The following is a 21,988-nucleotide window of genomic DNA, read 5'->3' as shown; positions in this document are numbered from 1 at the left end:
GTGGGGTGAAGATGGACAACCCCCAAAATCAAAAACAAAGCTATAACACATAGGCACATGTGTTTCATGGACATGAGAACGGTTTCTTTTTTTTCTTCCAAATACTCACCCTCTGTCCATTTTATTGATATTTCATTGGAAGTGCTCATTAGCTCTGCCCCATGAAACACTCCTAATAACATGGAAATAAAGAACTGAGCATTGCATTATTCTGAAAACTGCTCTGCAGCCTGTCGGTGCTGTACAGCAGATGGCAATAAAGGACCACTATGTGGTAGAAATGCACCTCTGAAAGGAAGTTTTCTGTCCTTAATAACTCAGGGTGTGTAATTAAAAATAAGAATACAGAAATGCAACTCTGAGGAGCTGGGAGGAGCAAAGAGGGGAAATAAGAGCTGCAAGGGAGCAGGACAAACTGTGGATGATGAGCATTATAAACAGACACACACAACACTTTGTAAACGCCAGAACGGACATTGTGCATTCATTGGCCACCCCTTCAGTCTGTGAAGCTGCCCCTGCAAAGCCCTGGGAGGGCAAGGATCTGTGATCCCCAAGCCACTGTTCAAGAAGTTCTGCATTCCAGCAGCTTCCGGAAACTTTTCCGAAAACTGTCGTCCAGGAAAGCGTACAGGAAAGGGTTCAAGCACGAGTTAGCATAGCTCAGGCTGGTGATGAAGTAGGATATACCAATGACCACGGAGGTCTGGGGCAAGTCGGTGGTCAAAGCCACGATGGTGGCCAAGTGGAAGGGGGTCCAACAGAAGAGGAACACAGCCAGGACTATGAAGACCATAATAGTGACTTTCTTCTTGGCTTTGTCCAGGGCTCTAGCGTTAGAGTTCAAGTGCATGTTCCTTAGCTTGTAGAGCATCATGGTGTAGAGGATGCAGATGGTGGATACTGGAATGGCAAAGCCAAGGATGAGGGTATAGATCCTGCTGGCTTTGAACCAAAACCTTTCAGGCTTGGGGAAATTGAGACCACAACTCTTTATCTCCAGGTCATCGGTGTAGACGTTGGCAAAGATGATGAAAGGGAGAACTATGATGGTGACCAGGATCCAGATGCAGAGGCTGACAATCCTGGCTGCTCGGTACGTACGATGGGGCATCCTCTTGGACCTGACTGTAGCCAGTACCACTAGATACCTGTCTATGCTCATCACTGTTAGGAAATAAATGCTGGAGAAGATATTGTAGTGGTCTATGGACAAGATGATCTTGCAGAGGACCTCTCCAAAGGGCCAGTAGCGGAGCAGGTGTTCCGCAATATTAATGGGCAAGACAAGTGTGAACAAGTCGTCGGCTATAGCAAGGTTCAGGATGAACATGTTTGTCACAGTCTTCATCTTGGGGGCCTTGAGGATCACATAGATGACAGCAGTGTTGCCTGTGAGCCCCACAGCACAGATCACGGAGTAAATCACAGGGAGGACAACATAGAAATCAGCTGCCTGCTCTTGGAAGGAGAAGTTGAACCTCATGCTGCTGTCCAGGTAGCAGCTGTTGCCTGCCTTGCTGCAGGTGCTGTTCAGATCATCCCAAAAAGAGCTGTTTCCCATGCCTGTTGGTCACAGACCACCCTCAGATGTTACTGAAAGCCTTGCTAGCCTGCAAGAAAGAAGGGATGGGGTTTTTGTCGTTGTTGAGAGGTTTTTTTGTGGTTTGATTTTAGGTTTTTTCTTTCCCCTAGGAGAAGCAGCCACTATCTCATGTAGACACAGGTTATTTTCAAAGGTGGGTTGTGAGGCAACATGGACCAGCTAACTTATCCCTCCTGTCCCCCCATGTTGGAGAAGTTAGATTTTGAAGTGATGAGGGAGGGGATAGTGCTTGAAAGGCACATAAGGCTCCATGAACCAAGGAAACAAGAGAATTATAATTCTCTGTGTAAGTCAAGGAACTCTTCTTTCTGAGGGCATTATGGTGAACTTTGCCTTTTCTCTTCTGGGATAGTTGAGTGGCTCCAGTTCAGCTGTCTGCTGAGAGTGTTCTTCTGGGGCTGGCAGGAACAGGGAGGCAGAGGGGGAGCTTTGTTCCTGTCTGGCTGTTCACAGCCTTTGGAGGACTTGAGGGACGGCCGCTGTTCCACTGGCACAGCACTTGCTTTCCGTGCAGGAGCAGAAGTGTTGCAGTTGTTAATTAGTGCCTGCCTTGGTGTCGGAGTTCAGGCTCTTCATTGACTGAGATTTCACAAACAATGAAGAAGTTTCTGACATTGCTATTCCCCCACTCCCAGGGTCCCCTAGCAAAAGAAGGAGGAGGAAAAATAGTTCAGGGGGCATTTCCAAAACTAAGGGTTAAAGGGGCTTAAGCTGCAGTCAAAGTAATGCTCTAAGCAAGGGTGGGCTATGATCTTATTCACTGTGAAGACCATCCCCAGTGCAAAACCACTGGCAGCACACCAAACTTGGCACAGATGGACAGACAAACCTGTAAATCTCAGAAGTTCAGGATTAATCAGGGAAGAGGGAGAAAAGTACTCTGAAAGCGAATCCCCTTCCGAGTCACAGCGAGAATCTCCACATCAGTAGCAGTTGCCACATCCATCACTAACGCCTGACCCTTTCTTCCAAGAATTCCTCTGCTGGGAATGAGCAAGCACCGACTCCCCTACCCCCATGAAGATCAAAGGTTTGGCAACTGGTCCCCAGGCTCTGCAAAGAGAAGTGCTTCCCTTCTCTTGCATTTTGTTGTTGCACAGCAATCAAGTGCAGGACGGGACCGCCAGCGCTGGGGAAGGAGGGCTGAAGTGTCTCTTACCTGGTGAGTGGCTCCGCTGCCTCCTCCAGTACCTGCTGCTTGTGCTGGTGAGCCTCTTCTCTCTAATCCGAGTCGGAGGAGGGTCTCTGGGATGCTGACGTTACCGGGCTTTGCAATCATATCACCATGATGCCTCTGTGTGTGTGCGTTGCATGTCTGAACAATTAGCACTTGCTCAAACCGGGGAAGGGGGGCAAAAAAAAAAAGGTTTTCTTTCTGCAGGGTTATTTAAATAGTAAATAAGGTAGGTGCTGGTGAGCAGCTGATGCTCCGGGCTGTTCCCTTCAGGAATAAGGGAGATCTGGAGGGACACGGACAGCACCCAGGGCTGGCTGAATGAGGGATATGTGAAACGGTGGGAAACTGGGGGTTAAAATGCTTCAATAGGGAACAGTGGCTGGTTTTAACAAAGGAAGATGCCCCAGAGGGAGTGGGAGGAGAGTAAGCAACATTACAGCTCGCAAAATGAACAAATAAACAGACCTTGCCAGATCTGTGCTGGTTTCAGCTGCTCTGGGGGAGTTTGGCTGATTTTTTTCCCCAGCTGGGTCTCTGGTGCAGCTTTGGAAATGAAGCAAAATCCTTCAGATGTGCATCAGGAGATGCAGGAGTCCTGTGAAGCTTGACAGAAATGCACCTCAGGCTAAGAGCAAAACCAGCAACAGTGTAAGATCACTTTACCTTCATGTCCCTAGAACAAGAAGAAAAAGGAAATCAAGGGTCTCTTGATTCTCCTTTAGCCCTTTAAATGTTGCCTGGCCTTCATTCCAAGACAAGGCAAGGGAAAATGCAGCCATCCGTTGCTGCCATGCCTGGCTGTGTGCATGTAACCAAACGGGTCAGCTTTTTGATCTGAGCTGTGTAGCCAAGAGCTGTGTTTGACTTTGCTCCTCTCCTGTAGATATTTACACTCTTCTGACAAGATTATTGTGCACCAGTAACTGGGGGGGGGGGAGTAAAACACTTCATTGCACTTGGAGGTAATTTCTTAAAACTATGGGTATAACTGACTTTTTCAGCAGATGGAATTTTTTTTATGCCCACTGTACCACTCTTCCAGATATTTTCCTTATCTTGGCCAAAATCTGACCAGACATTAGGCTTAAGGAAAATGAAATAGAAATTATATTGCCCAAAAGATGCATAAGAATGCTATGGATGATATTTCTTCACATGAAACACCCCTGGAGCCGTCTTCTTGCCTATTTTGGTAAAGCTGTAAGTAGTTGTAAATGAAGCAAGGTATTGATAGGTCTGCAGGGAGAAGGCAGTTTCCAGGAATTGCTGTTGTCTTTTTCAGAGAAGAAAGTACACCAAGGCAGAGAAATTCAGGAGAATGTGATGTTACATTTGGTGATCTGTAACTATTCCCCAGGACAAAAGGGTTTGAAAGTATTTTGCATCCACAATCCTTCCGTTTAGGCTTTCTGGTTTTCAGCACAAAGCACATCTCTGGGATAGCTTAAAAGCCGTCCTTTCACTCACCAAACTATATTATCTTGGAATTGGCAACACGCTGCCCCGTCCAGTGGTGGTGTGCCCAGGTGCTGTCTGTTTTAGGGACTGTTGTGATGGGCTGGGGAAGGATGCAGGGACTGCATTGCCGCTGACATTCCCTTGTGCTTTACCCTCTGCCTTGCGCCTCACTCCTCATTATCCGTAGTGAACATGCTCTCCGTGCCTTGGTTAGGATGTGCATGATTAAAATAACCTGCCAGAGATGAGATGGCGACTAATTAAATCTCATTGCCTGGTGTGGGTAGAGGGGCTTTTGCTTTTTATATCCCCCAAACAAATTCCTGGCACCTGCTTTCTGAGCTGTGCTCTTTGTGTAGTTCTTCTGTAAAACTCGCTTGCTTTGGGGAGGACGATTGCCAACAGATCTGAATTCATGTGGGAAATTGCTTTGCAGCAGGAGCCCTTCCACCAACAGAGAAAAATCTTTCCCCTGTGTGGCTCTGGGTCCGACCAAGAGCCAGTGGCTGTGCACAACAAAGGCGCATCGTGTGTATTAGTGAGATGGGGAGTGCTTGGAGGGAAGGCTGAGAGGATGTTTGATTCATTGTGTTTTCTCTGACTGGGCATCCCTTCCACTTGATTATAAATATTATGGTGCTATGAAACCTTGAAAATCAAGCACTGGTTTGAAGATGCTGTTACAAAGGACATGAGCAGTGTTTTCCCTCTGAGCTGCTGGGACCTACTCTTATGCCAGCAGCTCCATTGCCAGCTCATGCAACAGGGACAAAGTTTCTATTCCTGCCAAATCCATGCCATGGAGATGAACTTTGCCTCTTGAAAGCCACGTTCACACTGTGCAGCTCGAGTTAACTGTGCAAAGAAAAGGTGGTGTTTTAGGGAGGGGGAAATCCCCGCCAATGCTAAATCAATGGTGCTTTATTGCCTTCATAAACCTGTCGTGCTGCTCACTCCAGGCAAAGGCAATCCACCATTTTGGAGTTATGGAGAACCTGTTTTGTTGGGCTCCTGCTGCTATTGAAGAGTCAAGTTCATCTCAAGGACACAGATACACAATCAATACCCTGTTTACCAAAACAAAATGTTCTCGTCTGACTGTCTTGCAGTCGTTGGTTATTAAGGTGATTTATTTGTATGAGGTGTTCAGGCTTTTCAAAAGCACTGCAGGTTAATAATAGAATCAAGGAATAGTTTGGGTTGAAAGGGAGCTTTAAAGGTCATCTAGTCCAACTGCCCTGCAATGTGCAGGGACATAGTCAGCTAGAACAGATTGCTCAGAACCCTATCCAGCCTGATCTTGAGTGTTCCCAGGGATGGGGCATCTACCACCTCTATTGGTAACCTCTGCCACTGCCTTATCACCCTAATTGTAAAAACTTCTTTCTTATATCTAACTCAAACCCATCCTCCTTCTGTTTAAAGCCACTCCCCCCCTTGTCCTGTCACAACAGAACCTGCAAAAATATCCAGAACCGATTATGTCCAACAGTCTGCAATGGCTTCTGTTGAGGAAAGCCAGTGTGCCTGGTCAGGTTACTTGTTATAGGATAATATTCACTGTGCTGTAGCCTCTTCCTCGGGACTGGCTCTCCTTGAGCTGCTCTGATGCAAGCTTGGAAATGTGGAGAAGTTGGTCACTGCACCCCCAGGCAGCACCTGCTCCTCCTTGGTGTGCTGCTCACTCAGCAAAGGAGCAGTTGGTGAGTGCTGGGGTGAACTGGAAAGGAGAAACCTGAGCTTATCCATCTCCCCTGTGCTGGGTGCTTCTGCCTTTGCCACAAGCTGGCTCGTGTCCTGCTGCTTCCTAACCCTTCCCAGCTATACTGAGCCAGGCTGGCTTAGACAGGTGATGGTGCTCCCCTTGTGGGACACCCCTGGGATCCAACAAAGGGTATAGGTGCTGATTTTTCTGGGGGGTGAGTGGAGGGCAGATGTCTCCATCAGCGAACTGGTAAATTGTGGTGCAGAAAGTGCCTTTGAATGGTAATAATTGCTATGGATCCAGGGACCGGTGACACATCCAACCCATCACAAGCTGCAGTGAAGGCAAAGTGGTACTGGAGGTGATTTAAGGAAAATCGTAGTAATGAGTCTTATAAATGGCCCGTTTTTGTCAGGGAAAGTACATATCAATAACTGCCCTGTCTGTCTCTGCAGGGGAGCAATCGAGATAAATGCCCTGTTAACAATTTCCTCAGACCAGATGTGATAGGGAATAAATACTGCAGCACCAGGAGGTGGTGGGTGGCTGAAGATGATTGCTCCCCACAAGCCAGGAAGGAGGCTGTGAGGCTCCAGCAATGGGTCAGTTCTCATCCCCAGCAGCTTTTGGAGAATCTGGCTCTTCTACCAAACATCTCCCAGCCCTGTGGTGCCACCCAGAAGTGTCACCCAGCCATAGAGGGTGAGTGGCATTGCAGGAATCTGCCTGGCTCCCAGCAGGAGGCCATGCACCCAGAGGTGTGTTAATTAATAGAGCTCTGGCAGTGTACTCATGACCATGTGAGCAAGGACACAGTACCAGTCTTGCTGCAATTAATATGTATCTGTGAGAATTTAGAGTGCAGGCAGAACACTGATTTAAACACCCTCATTTCCTCCCCCACCCCCTGTTGGTCTGGCTTCAAACAGCCTTAAAACAGAAATTAAAATCTACTTCCTTTACAGGATGCTTTTATTCTCCAGCATTTTTTCCTGCTTTTTCCCAGGGCTGGAAACAAGTCTGTGCTTCGGTTGGTTTGCTGCCTTGTGCCAGTCCAGTCCGTCCAAAGCAGAGCTCTTTGGGAGAGGAAGGTTTCTGGAAGGGGTCTGTCCCCTTTTTCTGTGCTGCTCCATCTCCTTTGCAGGGTCTGTGGGGCTTGGGGCAGTGGCCTGGGGCTCCCCTTTTTTCGATGCTGCCATGAGCAGTGGGCAAAAACCATCCCACGTGTCCTGTGATGGCCCTGACTCCACCGGAGATGCTGCTGCCTCATCCTCCTTAACTATCTGGAAGAAGGGGAAGCTAATCTGCTGGATCAATCTATGGATCAGCTTGTCTTCTGGGCTTGAAGCTTTTGTTGTTCCCTATCTCAGGCTTCTTCCATCAGCCCATGTGAGTCACAGCTTTTGTGTAATCTGACTGTGGGACCTGTGCCTGTGAGGAAAAAGCATTGTATGTGATGGGACCTTGAGCTGCAGTACTCCAGGGTACTCTAATTGCTTCCTTTCAGTAGCTCTCTTGGAATGCTGTGAACTCCCGAAGCTATCCATGACCACTGGATCTGACTAAAGGACCTGTTTTCCTGCTGGTTGCCTTTATCAGATGTGTCTGCAAGGGGAGTCTTCAGCACAGTTGTTGGATTTCAGAGGTAAGAAGCAAGAAATGAGGAGGAATGCTAGTTTAAAAGGATGGGAGTAAAACAGAAATAAAAGGATATTTGTTGCCCAAATTGGGTGGATTGGGAATGGATGTGAGTCAGCAGGTAGAGATCTCTTCTTCCCTGTCCTTTCTCGTGCTGTGCTGTTGGCAGATGAGGGCTGTGCAGGGCAAATAGTGCTGCAATCCATCGGCATTCCATGCAGGAATATACATTATTTAGTTGCTATTAATCTGGTTGTTACACAGCTTCTAAGAGCCCTTGGTATCTGCCACTTCCAGGTGATAGGAGTTGTCACCTCGACTTCTTTAAAGCCATCTGAACTGTTATTTCAGAAAAGTCACCCTTTCTGTCATCCCTTGACCTGTTTTGAAAATCTTTGAGTCTTTGCAAACAACAGCATTGCAACAGGGCTATAATGCATCCTTGGAAAACCAGCCCGGAGCCCTTCACAGACGCTTGCCAGGGAGCAGACTCTGTGCAATATATTCCAATATCTAAGCAACAGCTCAATGTTTTGCCTCTCTGCTTAAGTAGCAGACCTCCTCTGGCCTAAAAGCCTAATCAGTGGAGGGTTATGAAGTGCAAATTGCTGCTGAATGAATTTGCTCCTTTTTTCACTCTGGTTTCCCCTCCCTCCCCTGTTATGACAGTGAAATGACTCATCTTCACCTTAGTATCATGTTTGAGAAAAATGTTCTAATATTTTCTACAGTGTTCATTGTAGAAAAAAAACCCCAACAAAACACATGAAATCTGTCTTCTGGCACATTTTCGAGTTCAATTATACAGAGCTAGCACCTTTCTCCAACACTCTTCAGGCCAACAAACATTGTGGAGTGCAAGGGTTACCAGAAATTGTTATAAGGCAAAAAGAGAAGCAGGAGACCTGGTTTGAGCTTAGTAAGACTGGACTCTCTGGCTTTGGACTGCAATCAGCTCACTTTTGCCATTAATACTGGCCTGACCTACTTAAATAGGTCATTGTAATTCTTGTGGCTGAATATGTGCTAATGAAAACTCAGCTTTAGGAGCATGAGCCTTGTTGGATGTGCCAGTGTGACAGAGAAAATGTAAGTTGGATAAATGTGGTGAACTGAGCAGGAAATGGTGTGCTATAGAACTCATAAAAATAATTTATAAAGCAGAAGATGAAAGGAAAAGGGAAGGGATTACTGGATGTAATGGTCTGGTTCTCTCTCCTTATCTGCACCCCTTGGTCATGGACATAGTGGGGATGTTTGGCTCTGAGCAAGTGAGGGAGGGACTGGATTCGGTGTGTGCACCTGAAATAGCCCAAAGAGCAGCAACAGACAGTAAAACCTGGCTCTTCTCTCTTTAAAATTTAATTTGGGCCCCAAAGCAAAACCCCAGAACTTAATTCCCTGGGGATTGAAGCTGCCAGGTCACTGAGTGAGGCTTTCACAGCTTGCTGGGTGAATAAGATCCCCCATCAGAAATCCTATTGATACAAATTTATTTACAGACAGCCACGCTATAGAGAAGTTTTGGATGCTCGTGGAGGAGGAGCAGGAAGATAAAAGAAATAAAGATGTATCTCTGGGTTTTCCACAGGGAATAATTTCCAAAGCATAGAACTCCTGGGGCCATGCAGGGCCTCCTGCCAGGTCAGTGATTTCAGACCAGCACTGACCAAACAGGAGATGTTTTGTGTTGGGCACAGAGCACACTCAGGCTCTGAGCCCTCTCCATCTCCACCTGCTTCTCAATTCCACTTGAAAACAGAGGAAAAATTCCTTGTAAATGGCCTGTTTTCACCAAATTCTACAAACTCTTCCTGAGGCTCCTTGCCAGGAAGTTGGTTTGTGGGGTTTTTTTGGTTTTGTTTTGGTTTGGGGAGGGTTTTGGCTTTGTTTTTTTTTCTCGTTTGTTTGTTTGGTTGGTTTTTTTGTTGGGTTAGTTTTTTTTTGTAGTAACAATTTCTTTCTTCTTGTAAATGTTCAGTAAATTGTTTCCCTGGCTGGAATGTCAGGAGGTACAGGAGCACATGTTATACAGAAGCACTCCCCAGTTGCATCAATAACCTTTTTGTGTCGCTCAGTGAGTCCTAGAAAACTGCAGAGTAGCTGTGTGTCTCTGCAGGTTACTTGGCAATCAATTCTCCATCACATCCTAATTTACGGGGAGGATGTGACGAACTCCTTACTCTGCAATAAGAGTTTTTGGGTGTATTAGCATCTCCCCTGTTTTCCCAGTGCAGCTCTGTAGCACTCCTGCTTGGCTTACTCCTCATTGTGTGAGGCAGACAGCATTTTTCTGCAGCCCTGGAAAGGACAGGGAATTTTCTGGGCTGGAAAATAAAACATCCATGAGAGAGGCAGAATATGATGCTGCCCATCACGTACCCATGGCTGATGTTCCAGTCTCAGTTCTCAGTTTTTCCCTTCCTTACTGCCCTGGGGCACCTCAGTAATGGGTTTGTAATGTCAAACTGGACAAAGAGTTTATGGACTCATTTCCAGCATGAAAACAAGCTCTGTTTTGCCCATTACATAAGGGAAAAGTCATTTCAGGCAGAGAGAGGTGAGAAAAAGGTGAGAGATCAGTGGGTCTTTTTCGTGTGGCTGCAGGGAGGGAAAACACAGTTGTGGTGTGTGAGACGCAATGTTAATGTAAGAGCAACCCAAACAGTGAGTGAACACCAATGGAGCTGCATCCTTGTCGGTAACAGAGCCTTTCCCACCCTGTCTGCTGGATTTCTCCTGCTCCTTCCCCTGCCGAGGGGCGATTGTGTTGGGGTTGGTTGTGCCTGTCACTCACCTTTCCACTGCACAGCCGGTTCTTAGAAAACAGTTGGCTTTTCTAACTCTCTTGACTCTCTTGAGTCCAGGAGATGTGGGGATGGGCTGATAATTGGTTTTGGATTGTCTCGGCTGTTAGGTGTTGCTCTGTTTCCTGGTGCTCCTATCTGTGATGGAGCTATTTGCTCGGCTCCAAAGTGATCCCAAGCACTCTGCTTTTGTGGAAGGCAGAACAGCTCAAGAGAAAAATGTGCTGGAAATTACCTGTTCTGGGAAAACGCAATAACAGCAGATTTTCTTCTGGATCCTGTTTGTGAGCAGAGATGGAGCCTGAACAGAGGTCTGCTCTTGTGGGGGTCCCTTATGCTCACACGAGTCTCTCTGTGCATCTCCAGAGTTGTCATCCCACAGAAACATGGGAAACCCCTGCAGGACTCTCTCGGTAGGTCAGGGAGGGGGATTTGACTTCACAGCTGTATGACAGAAAAACATCGAGGCGAATTCTCCCTTTCTGTCCAGGAAAGCCAAGGTGTCTGCCTGCTGTATTCCATGAGTAGGAAATCTATTGCTGAGGGACTTCTGCTGAGAGATCCGTGCTTTATGAAATTCTTGCTGGGGAGCAGAGTCAGACTGGAGAGCTGGAAATGATAACACTGCCTTCCTCTCCTCTGCTGCTTTAATTGTTTGTAATGATTTAATAAGCACCACTAAACAGGGAAGCTGATCCTTCCCTGCAGCGACACAGGCATGTGGCATTTTATTATCTTTTCTAGGGGCTCTGTTTGGAATTTCTTTGCTGTATTTTCTCTGCAGGGGCTTGATACAAAGCCGTGGGAGGTCATCAGGAAAACTTCGGACTTCGTGGTGCCAAGGCTCTGAGTGCTGAATCAGCACCACATCCATGCAACGATCTGGGAAGAAGATAATTTGCAAAAATGGCATAATTTAAAAATGAAATGCTCATGGCTTTGATACCTTTAGTTGTACAAATGCACACCAGGGAGAGAAAGAGCAAATTAGGCACAAACTCCCAGTATTTGCAGAAGAATGAATGGAAATAGCTTTCTGTTTAGGCTGGAAATCAGGAGAAACTTTGTGCCCGTCAGAAGGGTGTTGACGTGAAGCAGCTGCCAAGTGACAACAGACAGATGGAGAAGTGAAATCCCAAACTGAAGACTTTAATGTGGAGCTTTTTGGGTGCTTTGGGCTGTAGAAGCAGATCTAGCAAATCCCATGGGTGATGCAGGCAGCTTCCCAGGGGGGCATCCCTGCCCTGTGCCAGGGATCTGCTGCCCTGGTCCCAGACTGTGGTTTGGTTTGTACCTGATGGCTCAGCAGAGCTTGGGGAAACACCTCTGACTCACTTGAATTTGAAAGGCGTTTGGGTCAAATCGATGCATTTGTTCTCTGAGGGATGGAGTCTGGAATTCTCACTGATTTTGCTTGAACACTGTGGTATTTCTCTAATCTCTCCCCACCCAAAAAAAAAACCCCAGCAGATCCCCTGTTTCTCCCACTCTGTCTTTCCCACAGTTCAGATCCTCAAAGTTTTCCCTTAAACTACAAGAATTGGATATTTGATGTTTTTTTGTTGCCTCTTGGTACTGTGCAGCTCAGGGGGAAAGAAACTTCTCCCTCCCTTCATTTTTCTGCAACAAAGCATTTTGTTCCTCTCTCTGAAAGACTAGGAAGAAATGCTTCTTTTAAAGCTAGCAGAGCCAAATTGAATTCCCTTATCGTTTGGAACAAAATAACCAAGTTATTTATGTTAAAATAACTCCAAAATTTTGAAGAGATCTTCTGAGAAAATATTTCTCTTGGTGACTGATTACAAGTGGGTATGGGAACAAACTCTTTGCCATGAACCACTCAAAGAAGTAATTTTTTCCCAAAGAGTAGATGTAATTACATTTTCTGGACGGAAAGAAGAAAGCAGTAGTGGACCAAAGGAGCTCCAAGCAAATCTTCATTTGCTGTCAGTGACTGAAGTACATGCACATGGTTACAATCAGCTCTGCCAGACAAAATGCTGCTTTTGGATTATTGGGGGTTTTGTCAGAAATCTTTGAAGCATGAATAGTTCCTGGACTCGTCTCTGTTGGCTTCAGCTGTTCCTGCTGTCCATCATATCTTGCTTTTATAAGGCAGCTCTTGTCATTATGCTGTCCTTTAATTCAGATATTTGAGCCTTTTTCTACTTCTAGCCTCAGTATTCAGCGATGGCCTCACAAGCGAAGGCAAGGAGCTGGCAGGTGATAATTTATGAAACTGTCTATAATGGGAAAAACTCAGCCTTCAATTTCTGTCTCCTTAAAAATCTCTGTTGGTGGTTTTTTTTTTCTTCTCCTGCCTCTTGTGGTCTTCATGGCTGGTCTGAATTTAGTGCTTGGAAATGCAATTATATAGATCCCAATTATTGTGAGACAGAATAACTTTGTATATAAAATTAAAGTAATTTAACTGACCGATATTTTGGAGTAACTTTTAATGTTTGGGATTGCTCAGTTAAAACTTTTCTAGGGAGTTTTCATTCCTGCTTCATGGCCTTATTGTTATTTATTTAGACAATATGCCCAGCAATCCTTCCCTGGCCCAGAGGGATGGAGGATGAGGCATTGTCCATCATCCTGCTGAGGCTGTAGACCTTTGTTCCTCCAATTTCTTCTGAGTAAAAGACTTGCAGGGCTTAGGAATGAATGGATGCTTTTCCCTTCTCAATGGGCACTTATCATTCAGGTATGATAAATGGTATTATCACCCTGCAGCAGTGATGTGTGAGAGAAGCAAAGTAACTCATTTATTGCTCGTTATACTATAGGACCAATGGCTGAGCTGTTTGTTGTAGTTTCTTCCCTTCTACAAATATGTTTTCTAGCCCAGCAGACATGGATGGAGGGCAGAGGAAGGAGCAGACGTATTAAAGAAGGGGATCCAGGTGGGAATAATATTTATGGGAAGATTGCCTGCACCTCATCTCTGCTACTGTGTCAGCTGTTGGAGTAGATGGAATGTAAGTAAATGGCTTTTCACTGCTTTTGTTGCTTCTGTCCCTGGAAGTGTTCAAGGCCAGGTTGGACAGGGCTTGGAGCAAGCTGGTCTGGTGAAAGGTGTCCCTGCCCATGGCAGGGGGTTGGAACAAGATGATCTTTAAGGTCTCTTCCAACCCAAACCCTTCTTTGAGTCTTTTTCAGTTTTCAATCCCCTGTTGTGTGTGTTATCTCCTGTTTATTGGTGAGATAAGAGATGAAGGAAATACCAGCAAGTTCTGAGGATCAAACAAACCTGCCTTATATGCAGATTGACTTTCTGGAAGGGAGCTTTCCATGCACACAAATTTTCTAGAAAAGAGCTGATTGGGTGGCAGAGGAAGGAGACAAAGATTGGGGAATCAATACTTGGCCTGGTTTAATTGTCATAGTGCCTGTTTGGCTGCCCAGGGCCTCAGCAGCGTGATGAGGTGTTCTGACAGCGGCTGTCCTTCTGCTGGGCCATCCCAGCCCCCTGGGCTGTAAATGTGCTGGATGTGATGGACAGTGAACACAGCCAGATCCTTGTTGTTCCCATCCCACTCAGTACTTATTAATCCCTCCTCTTCCTGCTGTGTCTCCATCCTCTTCGGAGGCAGGGCTGAATCTGAGGGCAACTGGAGATTTGAAATGCTCCTTTTGCAGAGAGAAAAGGAAGGGTTTGCAGTTTGCTGAGGAACTATTTGCAGGAGATGAGGGAAGCTGGCAGGTCTGGGGCTGTTCCTGCTGTAGTCCCCCCTCTTGCTGTAGGAGCTGTGCCTTGGGGCATGTTCACCTTCTACCCCAAAGCCAGCACTTGGGTGACACCATCAGCTCCACTTCATAATGAAATTACAGCAGTTTGACATCCAGACTTGGGGATCTGGAAGCAGTTAGTGGCCAGCCTCAGAACACAGAAGTTATCTGATTTAGCTGAAATCTCTTTCACTGGGGACTGAGTAAAATTGCCTCGTATTTGCTCAGCGCTAAAAATCCATCTGAAGCTGATTGCCAGGACTTGCTGCAGCTGCTGGGTGATGGGATAAGCCCCTGCAACAGCAGCACGAAATGGGAGACTGGGAGAGAAATATTAAGAAATGACTCTTCCAACCATTTACAGACTTTGATGTTCTCATGTTGGCTTAATGCTGTCAAAGGGGTTGATTTTAATGGTTTTAGAGGCACTAACTTGGGCAGTGAAATGCACCTGAGGCAGCAATTGCATCTCTGGTCTCTACAAGCTCCTTCATCTTCCTTCATGCTCCTCAGCATTGAAATCTTGCAAGGACCAAGCGAAGCTGGGGCTCTGGGAAGGCTCAGTAGTGACAGGTTTCGGAGAGATTTGAGGCAGGAATTGGAAGCAGCTGCAGTAGATGGTGTAATCTTCATCCTTGTGCTCTTCTGCATGCTGAAACAGCCTGGAGGAGGCAGGGATTCCATAAAGCACCTTCTATATCTCCTGTGGGAGGAAAACAAGTGGCAAATGCATTAATTTCTTGGAGTTTCAGGCATGTGTTGGGTGGCTGTGCTGCACCCCAGGGCCAGGCTCTGCTGGTCTTTGCTCTGGCTGGTGCTTCCAGGCTGTCTTCCTTGATATTTATTTACAAACCATCTCTCCAACCAGCCTCCACTTTGCTTTAAAAATTCAGCACCACGTTGGCAGCTGAATGGGTCCCAGAGCTGGGCAGAGGGATTCGAAATGCAATTTGCATCGCGGAGTTGTTACAGGGTGGAAAAGGCCGCGTTCCTCCTGTGCCTGGAGCTGCTAATCTTGTTCTGAACACTGAAAACCTCTCCAGCTTCTCTCATTATACCTAAATTTGATTACTGCTTTGATTTCACACCTCTTTCATGTCGGCTTTTCCTCTCACCTTGGCTGGAAATGTCAGCTCTGAGAAGAGAAATTCTGCTGTGCCTTGGAATCCTTTGCATTGCCCATCCCTGTTCCTAATGCTGCTTTTAATTATCTTGGGAATTTGAGCATGGAGGGACCTGGGGGGACTTTACAGAGGGGGAAAAAATAAGGCACACAGGCCGAAGTGTAAATGCAGAGTCTCGGTTGCTGCAGTCTGCAGCGTCGTGGGGATTTGGGCTGTGCAAATTAATGCTTTTCCCTGTGAATGGGTGGCTCCTTCTGTGTGTCCCCTGAAATTCCTACGTAAATGGCAATGGGATGTGAATATGTTATCCCAGGTGGTGAACTGAGCGTGATGAACAACACGGTCTGTCCCTGCCCTGTGTCCGAAGGTGACCGGGAGCAGATGTTCCAGCCTGGCATGAGGATGAAACGCTGCCAACATAGAGAAGCATCTCCTGAGCCAGGGGTGTTCAAAGACTTATCACCTCCTTTGCCTTGCCCCCATGCATCTTTAATGCATCCTTCCTTTAGGAAAGTGGTTGAAATGTCTAAACACCAAAGGGGTTAAAATACTTGGGGTGTTTTCAGCTCATCCTTATTATTCCAGAGTGAGTTTGGCTCTTTTTCTGCAGATGAAGAGTTACTTGACATTTTTGGCATAACTTTTTTTAAAAAAAATCCCAGATTTTGCAATCAGCTCTTGAAGGGCCATTTTGGAGAGTGACTGGTGCTTGCTTGGGTGCTTCAGGCTGCTGCAAATTCCCTGTCATTACAACCTGCCACTCCCTGAGCAGCACAAGGCACTGGGAAGAGCGATCAAGGAGGATTCAGTGCAGTGCTTCTCTCCCTGAGCTCTGCTCCCTTTGGAGCTGCATTGGGTAGTTGCAAGAGGCTGTTTCAAGGAGATAAATTTATTTCCCACTCCTCAGGAACTGGGGTTGTCGTGTGATGCAGAGAAACATATATATCTTTGTCTCACCAAGAGCTAAGTATTATTCAAATATTTTCCAGTGAGGTTTTGGTTTGCTTCTTCAATGGTTTGCTAAAAAGCAGATAAAACCATACAAAAGCATGGAAGATGCAGGTGCTGCTGAACTCCAACAGAGCTTAACGTTGCTGCTGTTTCCCCCAGGAGAGTCCCAGCTCCTCCAGCTTTGTGCTGTAGGGTGGCTGCGTTACTTGTGGAAGCCTCGTGGTGCTCGGGCCACCTCATCCCTTGGGTGCCCCTGGCTGAGTGTCACCTGTGCACCAGGGCTGGTGCCAGAGCTGCAGCCACGCAAGGTCCCCACGGGGCTGTGTGGGACCCGGTGAGAATCATCTGTTCCCTGCTTTTGATGAAAAGTTGTGACAGGCACCTCGGCGTCAACGAGGTGACGCGTTAATGCTGCGCTGTCAGTGCCCACACACCGTGACTGGAGACAGCTCGGGAGGAGAAGATGAAGGAAAACCAGGATGAAATTCCACGTGCTACTGAACGCCATCAATAACTGCTTGGGAGCAAAGTCTGTGAAAGGATTTGGGAGGGCTGGGCAGAAGGGGCAGCTCTGAGAAGCGTGTAGTACATTGGTGACGTCCTAATAGTTACCTTTGCGCTGGGATGAAAAAGTATCAGTTTGCATGGCCTGAATATCTGCATCTGGAAATTCTGTGTGTTGCAGGAGCTGTGCTGAGCTTGTCTGGCTCTGAAATATCATCTCTGCACCTTAACCAGGAGGGATATTAGAGTCCCAAACCGACTAACAAAAATCAGTCATAACCCAGGAGCAACCTCGGCAATACATGTCCGTGGTAGGTGGGGAGACTGAAAGCTTTCATTAGGTTTGTTTTCTCGGAGAATGAACTCAGCATTAAAAAACCCTCTTTAATCTGCATTAAAATACCTTCTCTCTTGTTTCAGCTCTGACCCAGACTACCAATGTCAAGTGTTTTGTTTTTCTGTGTGGTTGCTGGGGGTAGGTTCTCCCCCCATAGCTCTCCACAGGTAGGTGCCAATTAGAGATGTACTGGGGGGTTCAGATGTTTTGGTGCCAGAGCAGGGACTGCAGAGCAGGGATTATGAGCACTGACATTTGCTGTGCTGGAAAGTCCAAGGGACAAATGTGTGCCAATTAACATCATGCCTTTAACTAGGAGGATCAAGTCATGCTATGTTTGTACCAGAGTCTGGTGACAGAGGGGGGTATCCAAAGGGAATGTTTGTCCATGTAGAACCCGGTGATGCCTTTCCCCTCTGCTCCAAATGGACAGCAATGAGTTAGATCAGTTCGTATCAAAGCTGGAGGGTGGCAAATAACATCAGGGACTGAAAGGAGAGATGGTAGCATTAGACCCAGGTTTGTCTGTAAATGTACAAAATTAATAACAGCAGAGGGGCAGATGGTGGGACTCTTGCTCTGCTCTAACTGATGAATATTGTATTAATTTTTTTCCTGCTTTTCTGTCATGCTGACGCAGGTTTTGCTGTTTGAAAGGGAGCTCAGTGCAGCATCAATTGGCTTCTCCCTTTGTGAAATGTTGAGCACACAGAGCCCAGGCAGGCTGATGGTGTAAAGCAAAACCTGAAAATGGTCTAACGCTGCTAAACCCAATCAGAAGTAATTGCTGGTGAGTCAAGCCTGGTTTACATTCTTTTGAGTTTGGCAGTTTCAACTTCACCAGTCATTTATAAAAAAAAACAAACTCAAACAAACAAACCCCCAAACCAAAACAAACAAAACCATAAAACCCCAAACAAAACCCCCCAACAAACAAATAGGCAAAAAACCCCCAAACAAAACCAAAGGGAATGAGGTGTTGGTATTAGTTATTAGTGGATATCACAGCAGGCAAATGGCTGTTTCCCACTGGATCACCATGAAAAGCCACATATTACAGCTGCTCAAAAATATACACAACAGGAGGAATATAAAAAGTGATACATGGCAACTCTGGGGGCAGCTGTGGCAGCTTTGCATTAAGGTGAAGGATGGGCATTTGGTGGTATGGATTCAGTCTACCCCATCCTCCAGGCTGCTGTTTGCTCCTGATGAAAGACCCTTGCATGACCTTGGCTCCTCTCAGTGCAATATAAATCATTCCCACAGCTCTCTGTTGAGCTCTAGTCTTTCCAGAGCAGGATTCAGGGACAAAATGGAAGATCCTGAGCATCTTCACCCTCAGAACCAGAAAATAGCTCAAGTTCTCCCTAAATTGGGTCTTCACAGGAGGTTTCCAGTATCTCTGCAAGACTTTTTTGACCTCCAACACATGTGACTTTGTGCATGGTGATGCATTTGTGGAAGGAAAAAACATGTAACAAAATATGCAGGAGATGGTCATTAACTGAACCACAGGTTCAGGGCTCTTTTAATAATTGGCCATGTAGCGAATATTTGAAATTATATAAAAAGCTCTTAAGTGAGTGGGGGCTTTTATGGAATGGTTGGGGGAAAAAAAGAAGTACACTTCTTTTATAGGAGAGTTATTTTCACACACCAGTCTATCACACCTTCTTTGAGAAGGGAAAAACTTTACAAGGCATTTTAAAAATAATTTCATTGGCAGGTGAGAACATTAACAAACCAAAATGGCTTTTCACCATGCAGTAACCACTAGGCAATTAAGGTTTGTTTGTAGGCAGCCTAATGAAACCAGCAGTTAATGACCTCATGAGAAGTTAACCCAGCCCACTTTTCCACAGAGACATCCCTTTTCTGTCTGGGTTTATCCTGCACCCAGTGCTTTCCAGAGAAGTTTAGTGATCAGGTAAAAACTGACTTATTGGGTAGAAGTGATGCACTTTTCTGAGGTGGTGTTTCACACGTGGTGCTGCCACACTGGGGTCACATACCAAAGTCCAATGTTTCTGCAGGAGCAGGGAGATGTCTGATAGCACAGCATGGGAGAATCTGATCAGAGGGATTTTATTTTAGTGTTTCCCTTAGTGCCAGACAGCATTGGTTATTGATAAATCTTCAGATCAAAGATAAGATGTTGCTGTTTTGGCTCTAATCATACGTTGTTTTCAATATAGGTTTCTCAGTTAATATATTGTTTTTCTGTTTCTTTTGAATGTCATTCCTGGTGACCTTTAAAGGTCCCTTCCAACCCAAAGTATTCTATGATTATTTTGATATATAATGAGTAGCAACATCTATTTTACTCTCATTATGCACAGTATTACATGATGCCTAGCCTTTTTATGTTCTTTTTTCTCCAGGTCCTAATCCCTATTCTCACTCTTTTATGCTCTTAATTATTTCAGTTGCTTATCAGTGGACTTTTCAGTTCTGCCACCCACGTTTGGAGATGTCTGTGACTCACTGCACCAATGACATCAGGTCAGTCCGAAGATGAGCATTAGGATGTATTCAGCTGTATCTTCTCTTCCTCCCTCTGTTTACATGCTGCTGTTTTGTCACAAGCACTGTTGCTTTCTGAGCTCTCTCACATGGCTTGATCCACTTCTGGATAATCGGAGGGATATCAGGATTTAATCCCTTCTCTGCTCTAAGGTCTGGCTTTTGAAGACCCCCAGTCATGCTCTCCTACTCATCTCATCCTGCCCTTGATGGAAATGTGAGGCCTTCATGGATCATTTTTCAGCTTTGTGCATTCTGGCACTGCTTCTCAAGAAAGGTTTTTGAGCCTTTGAAGGGTTTTCTGGTGTGTTAATGACAATCCTAATGCTTGATGGGGGTTGCTGTTGTGAAACCTCCCAAAAAATGTTGCTTTTTTTTCCTTTCAGGTGACTGTTTTTATCAATAGATTAGGAGCTTTTGGGATGTCTTTTCCAAGAGAAATTCAATGAATCTCTGGGGTTTCAAAGGGGAATGATGTGTTTTTTCTACTAGCACCTGCTTACAATCCAATTAGCTAACTGCCTTTAATTAACCATAATTTATTTCAGGAGAAGAGAATAACAACAGAACGAAATCAAGCAATGACAAATCTGTGACTAAACTTGGACTCACCCTTTCCCAGGTGCAGGATTCTGGACAGCCCTGTAACTCCTTGTTGTCCCCTTTGAGCTCTGCCATGAAGTGCCTTAAAATGCTTGGGGGGAAAAAAAGAATTGAATCCCTCATCTCCAGGTTCATATGCCCCATAGGTATCTGGTTATGTGCTTTCCTTAAAAATGTGGTTAGATGAGGTGTGTGGGACTCATTTCTTCAGAAGGGCAGGAGAAACAACTGATGCTCCCCATGAAAGGCCTCCTTACCCAGCAGTCTGACACAGATTTGCTTCTGAAGAGCTTTATAATTTGTCCTTATTATGTTCTATGTGTGATTTAATGAAAGACTCTTCCTCTACTGTAATTGAGCTCTTAATCTTCTCTAAAAAGCAGAGCACAATCCCTTCAGAAATGGTGTTTGAGTAACAGGCTGATTGTGTTTCCTGCGCCTTCGTGTTGCTCACGGAGCCGCTCACTCTTTATTTAAGAGCAGAAAACAAACAGATTTCTTTCAGTCAAAAATACATCAGTGATGCCACACAGAGTAGGTTTGAGTAGCAAACTATCTCAGTGCCCAGCTGAGCAAGCAAGACCTTCCCTGGTTCTGCAAAGAATATAAAGAAGTGAGTTTTCCTCAGTGAGCACCCGAGGCTTCATGCAGGTAATGCTCAGGAAATGGCACATAGAGATGGAAGCTGTCAGGGAAACTATTTGCTCTGGACAGGTAAAGGTTGGCAGGAGATAAAAGCGGAAACTCAAAATAATAGGATGCTGAAAAAATTGTAAGAGAAAAATTACTTCAGTGAAAATCTCCCCATCTTAAACCTTCAAAAAACCCCCACTTTTACAAAAACCTACAGAAATGTCCTGCTTTTGATCAGTCTTGGTCTTCCTAAATAGCATTTCACAATCAAAATTATGAGGTAAGAGAGTTTAAAGAAAGCTTAGCACTGGGTTTTTCATTGTGACCTTAGCAGATCTTTTTTTTTTTTTTTACTGTGTTGTAGGTCGGAGAGAGGCCACAAACCTCCACTGCAGGATGGTGAGACTGTTGATCTAAACACTCCCCAAACCTACTGCTGAACTGACTTGGAACCAGAATCTGGAGGGGACTATGTGAAGCACTTGACACTAGAAAATGCTTGAAGCTTGATGGTGATCCACAGCTCCCGGTTCAAAACCACGAGCAGTGCCAGTGGTGACGAGCTCGCTGCCTGCTCTGTGCAGAACTGGTGGTCCTGAGCAGCAGGGCTGTGGAAGGAATGGGCTGATGGCTTTTTGGGGCACTCAGAACCTTCCATCTTTGCTGCTTTGCCCACACTAGAGAGCGCATTTTACCAGAGCAATACCTGAAGAGCGGGAAGGATGAACAAGCCTGCCCTGCCACTGGCTGTCAGTGGATATCGGGCTTGTTACAGGCATTCAAGTTACATCTTGTACAAGTCCATGCTGTCAATCCACAGGATTCCAGGCTGAGCTCAGATCAGCTCTGTCACTTACCAGATGAGTGAGGACCAGACTCTGCATCACATTTCCACAGCTGGAGACAAGTGGGTCGAATCCCTCCTGTCGACAAGATGAGGAATGTGTCATGTCTTGTCTTGCCATGTACAGCAGATATCCTGATTTAAAACAATGCTGTCTTCCCAGATTCCACTTCTTCCTGTGCCTCCTTGCATATGAGAGGACCCATCCATCTTAATCCTGTCACTTTGTCTCTCCCACCTCTACTTCCCTTTTCTACTAATCCACTCATCCCTGTGAGGATCTCCATTACTGGAGTAATTGGCACTATTAGATCAGCCTTTGATGAGATGAGCAGTGGATTTT

General features: G+C 45.8%; 1 protein-coding gene and 1 long non-coding RNA gene across 2 annotated transcripts; one reads left to right on the top strand and one right to left on the bottom strand.

Moving 5' to 3' along the window:
• Positions 1–1,972, bottom strand: NPBWR2 (neuropeptides B/W receptor 2). The gene has a single exon (XM_017833161.1). The coding sequence runs from the start codon at positions 1,562–1,564 to the stop codon at positions 566–568; it is 999 nt and encodes a 332-aa protein (XP_017688650.1). The 5' UTR covers positions 1,565–1,972; the 3' UTR covers positions 1–565.
• Positions 1,973–7,459: 5,487 nt separating this feature from the next.
• Positions 7,460–21,910, top strand: LOC108506301. The gene is made up of 7 exons (XR_001877747.1): positions 7,460–7,591; positions 13,238–13,372; positions 16,884–17,013; positions 17,123–17,206; positions 17,680–17,829; positions 19,469–19,544; positions 21,166–21,910. It is a non-coding gene; the product is annotated as an uncharacterized LOC108506301 (long non-coding RNA).
• Positions 21,911–21,988: the final 78 nt, after the last annotated feature.

This window comes from Lepidothrix coronata, unplaced genomic scaffold (assembly GCF_001604755.1).
Source record: "Lepidothrix coronata isolate B3197 unplaced genomic scaffold, Lepidothrix_coronata-1.0 Scaffold212, whole genome shotgun sequence".
Taxonomy (NCBI): Eukaryota; Metazoa; Chordata; class Aves; order Passeriformes; family Pipridae; genus Lepidothrix; species Lepidothrix coronata.
The sequence above is the reverse complement of the archived record's forward strand: the minus strand, read 5'-3'. Positions and strand labels throughout refer to the sequence as shown.

What these genes read in the sequence shown, in the direction of transcription:
- NPBWR2 (XM_017833161.1), bottom strand. Translation starts at nt 1,564, where the DNA reads ATGGGAAACAGCTCTTTTTGGGATGATCTGAACAGCACCTGCAGCAAG.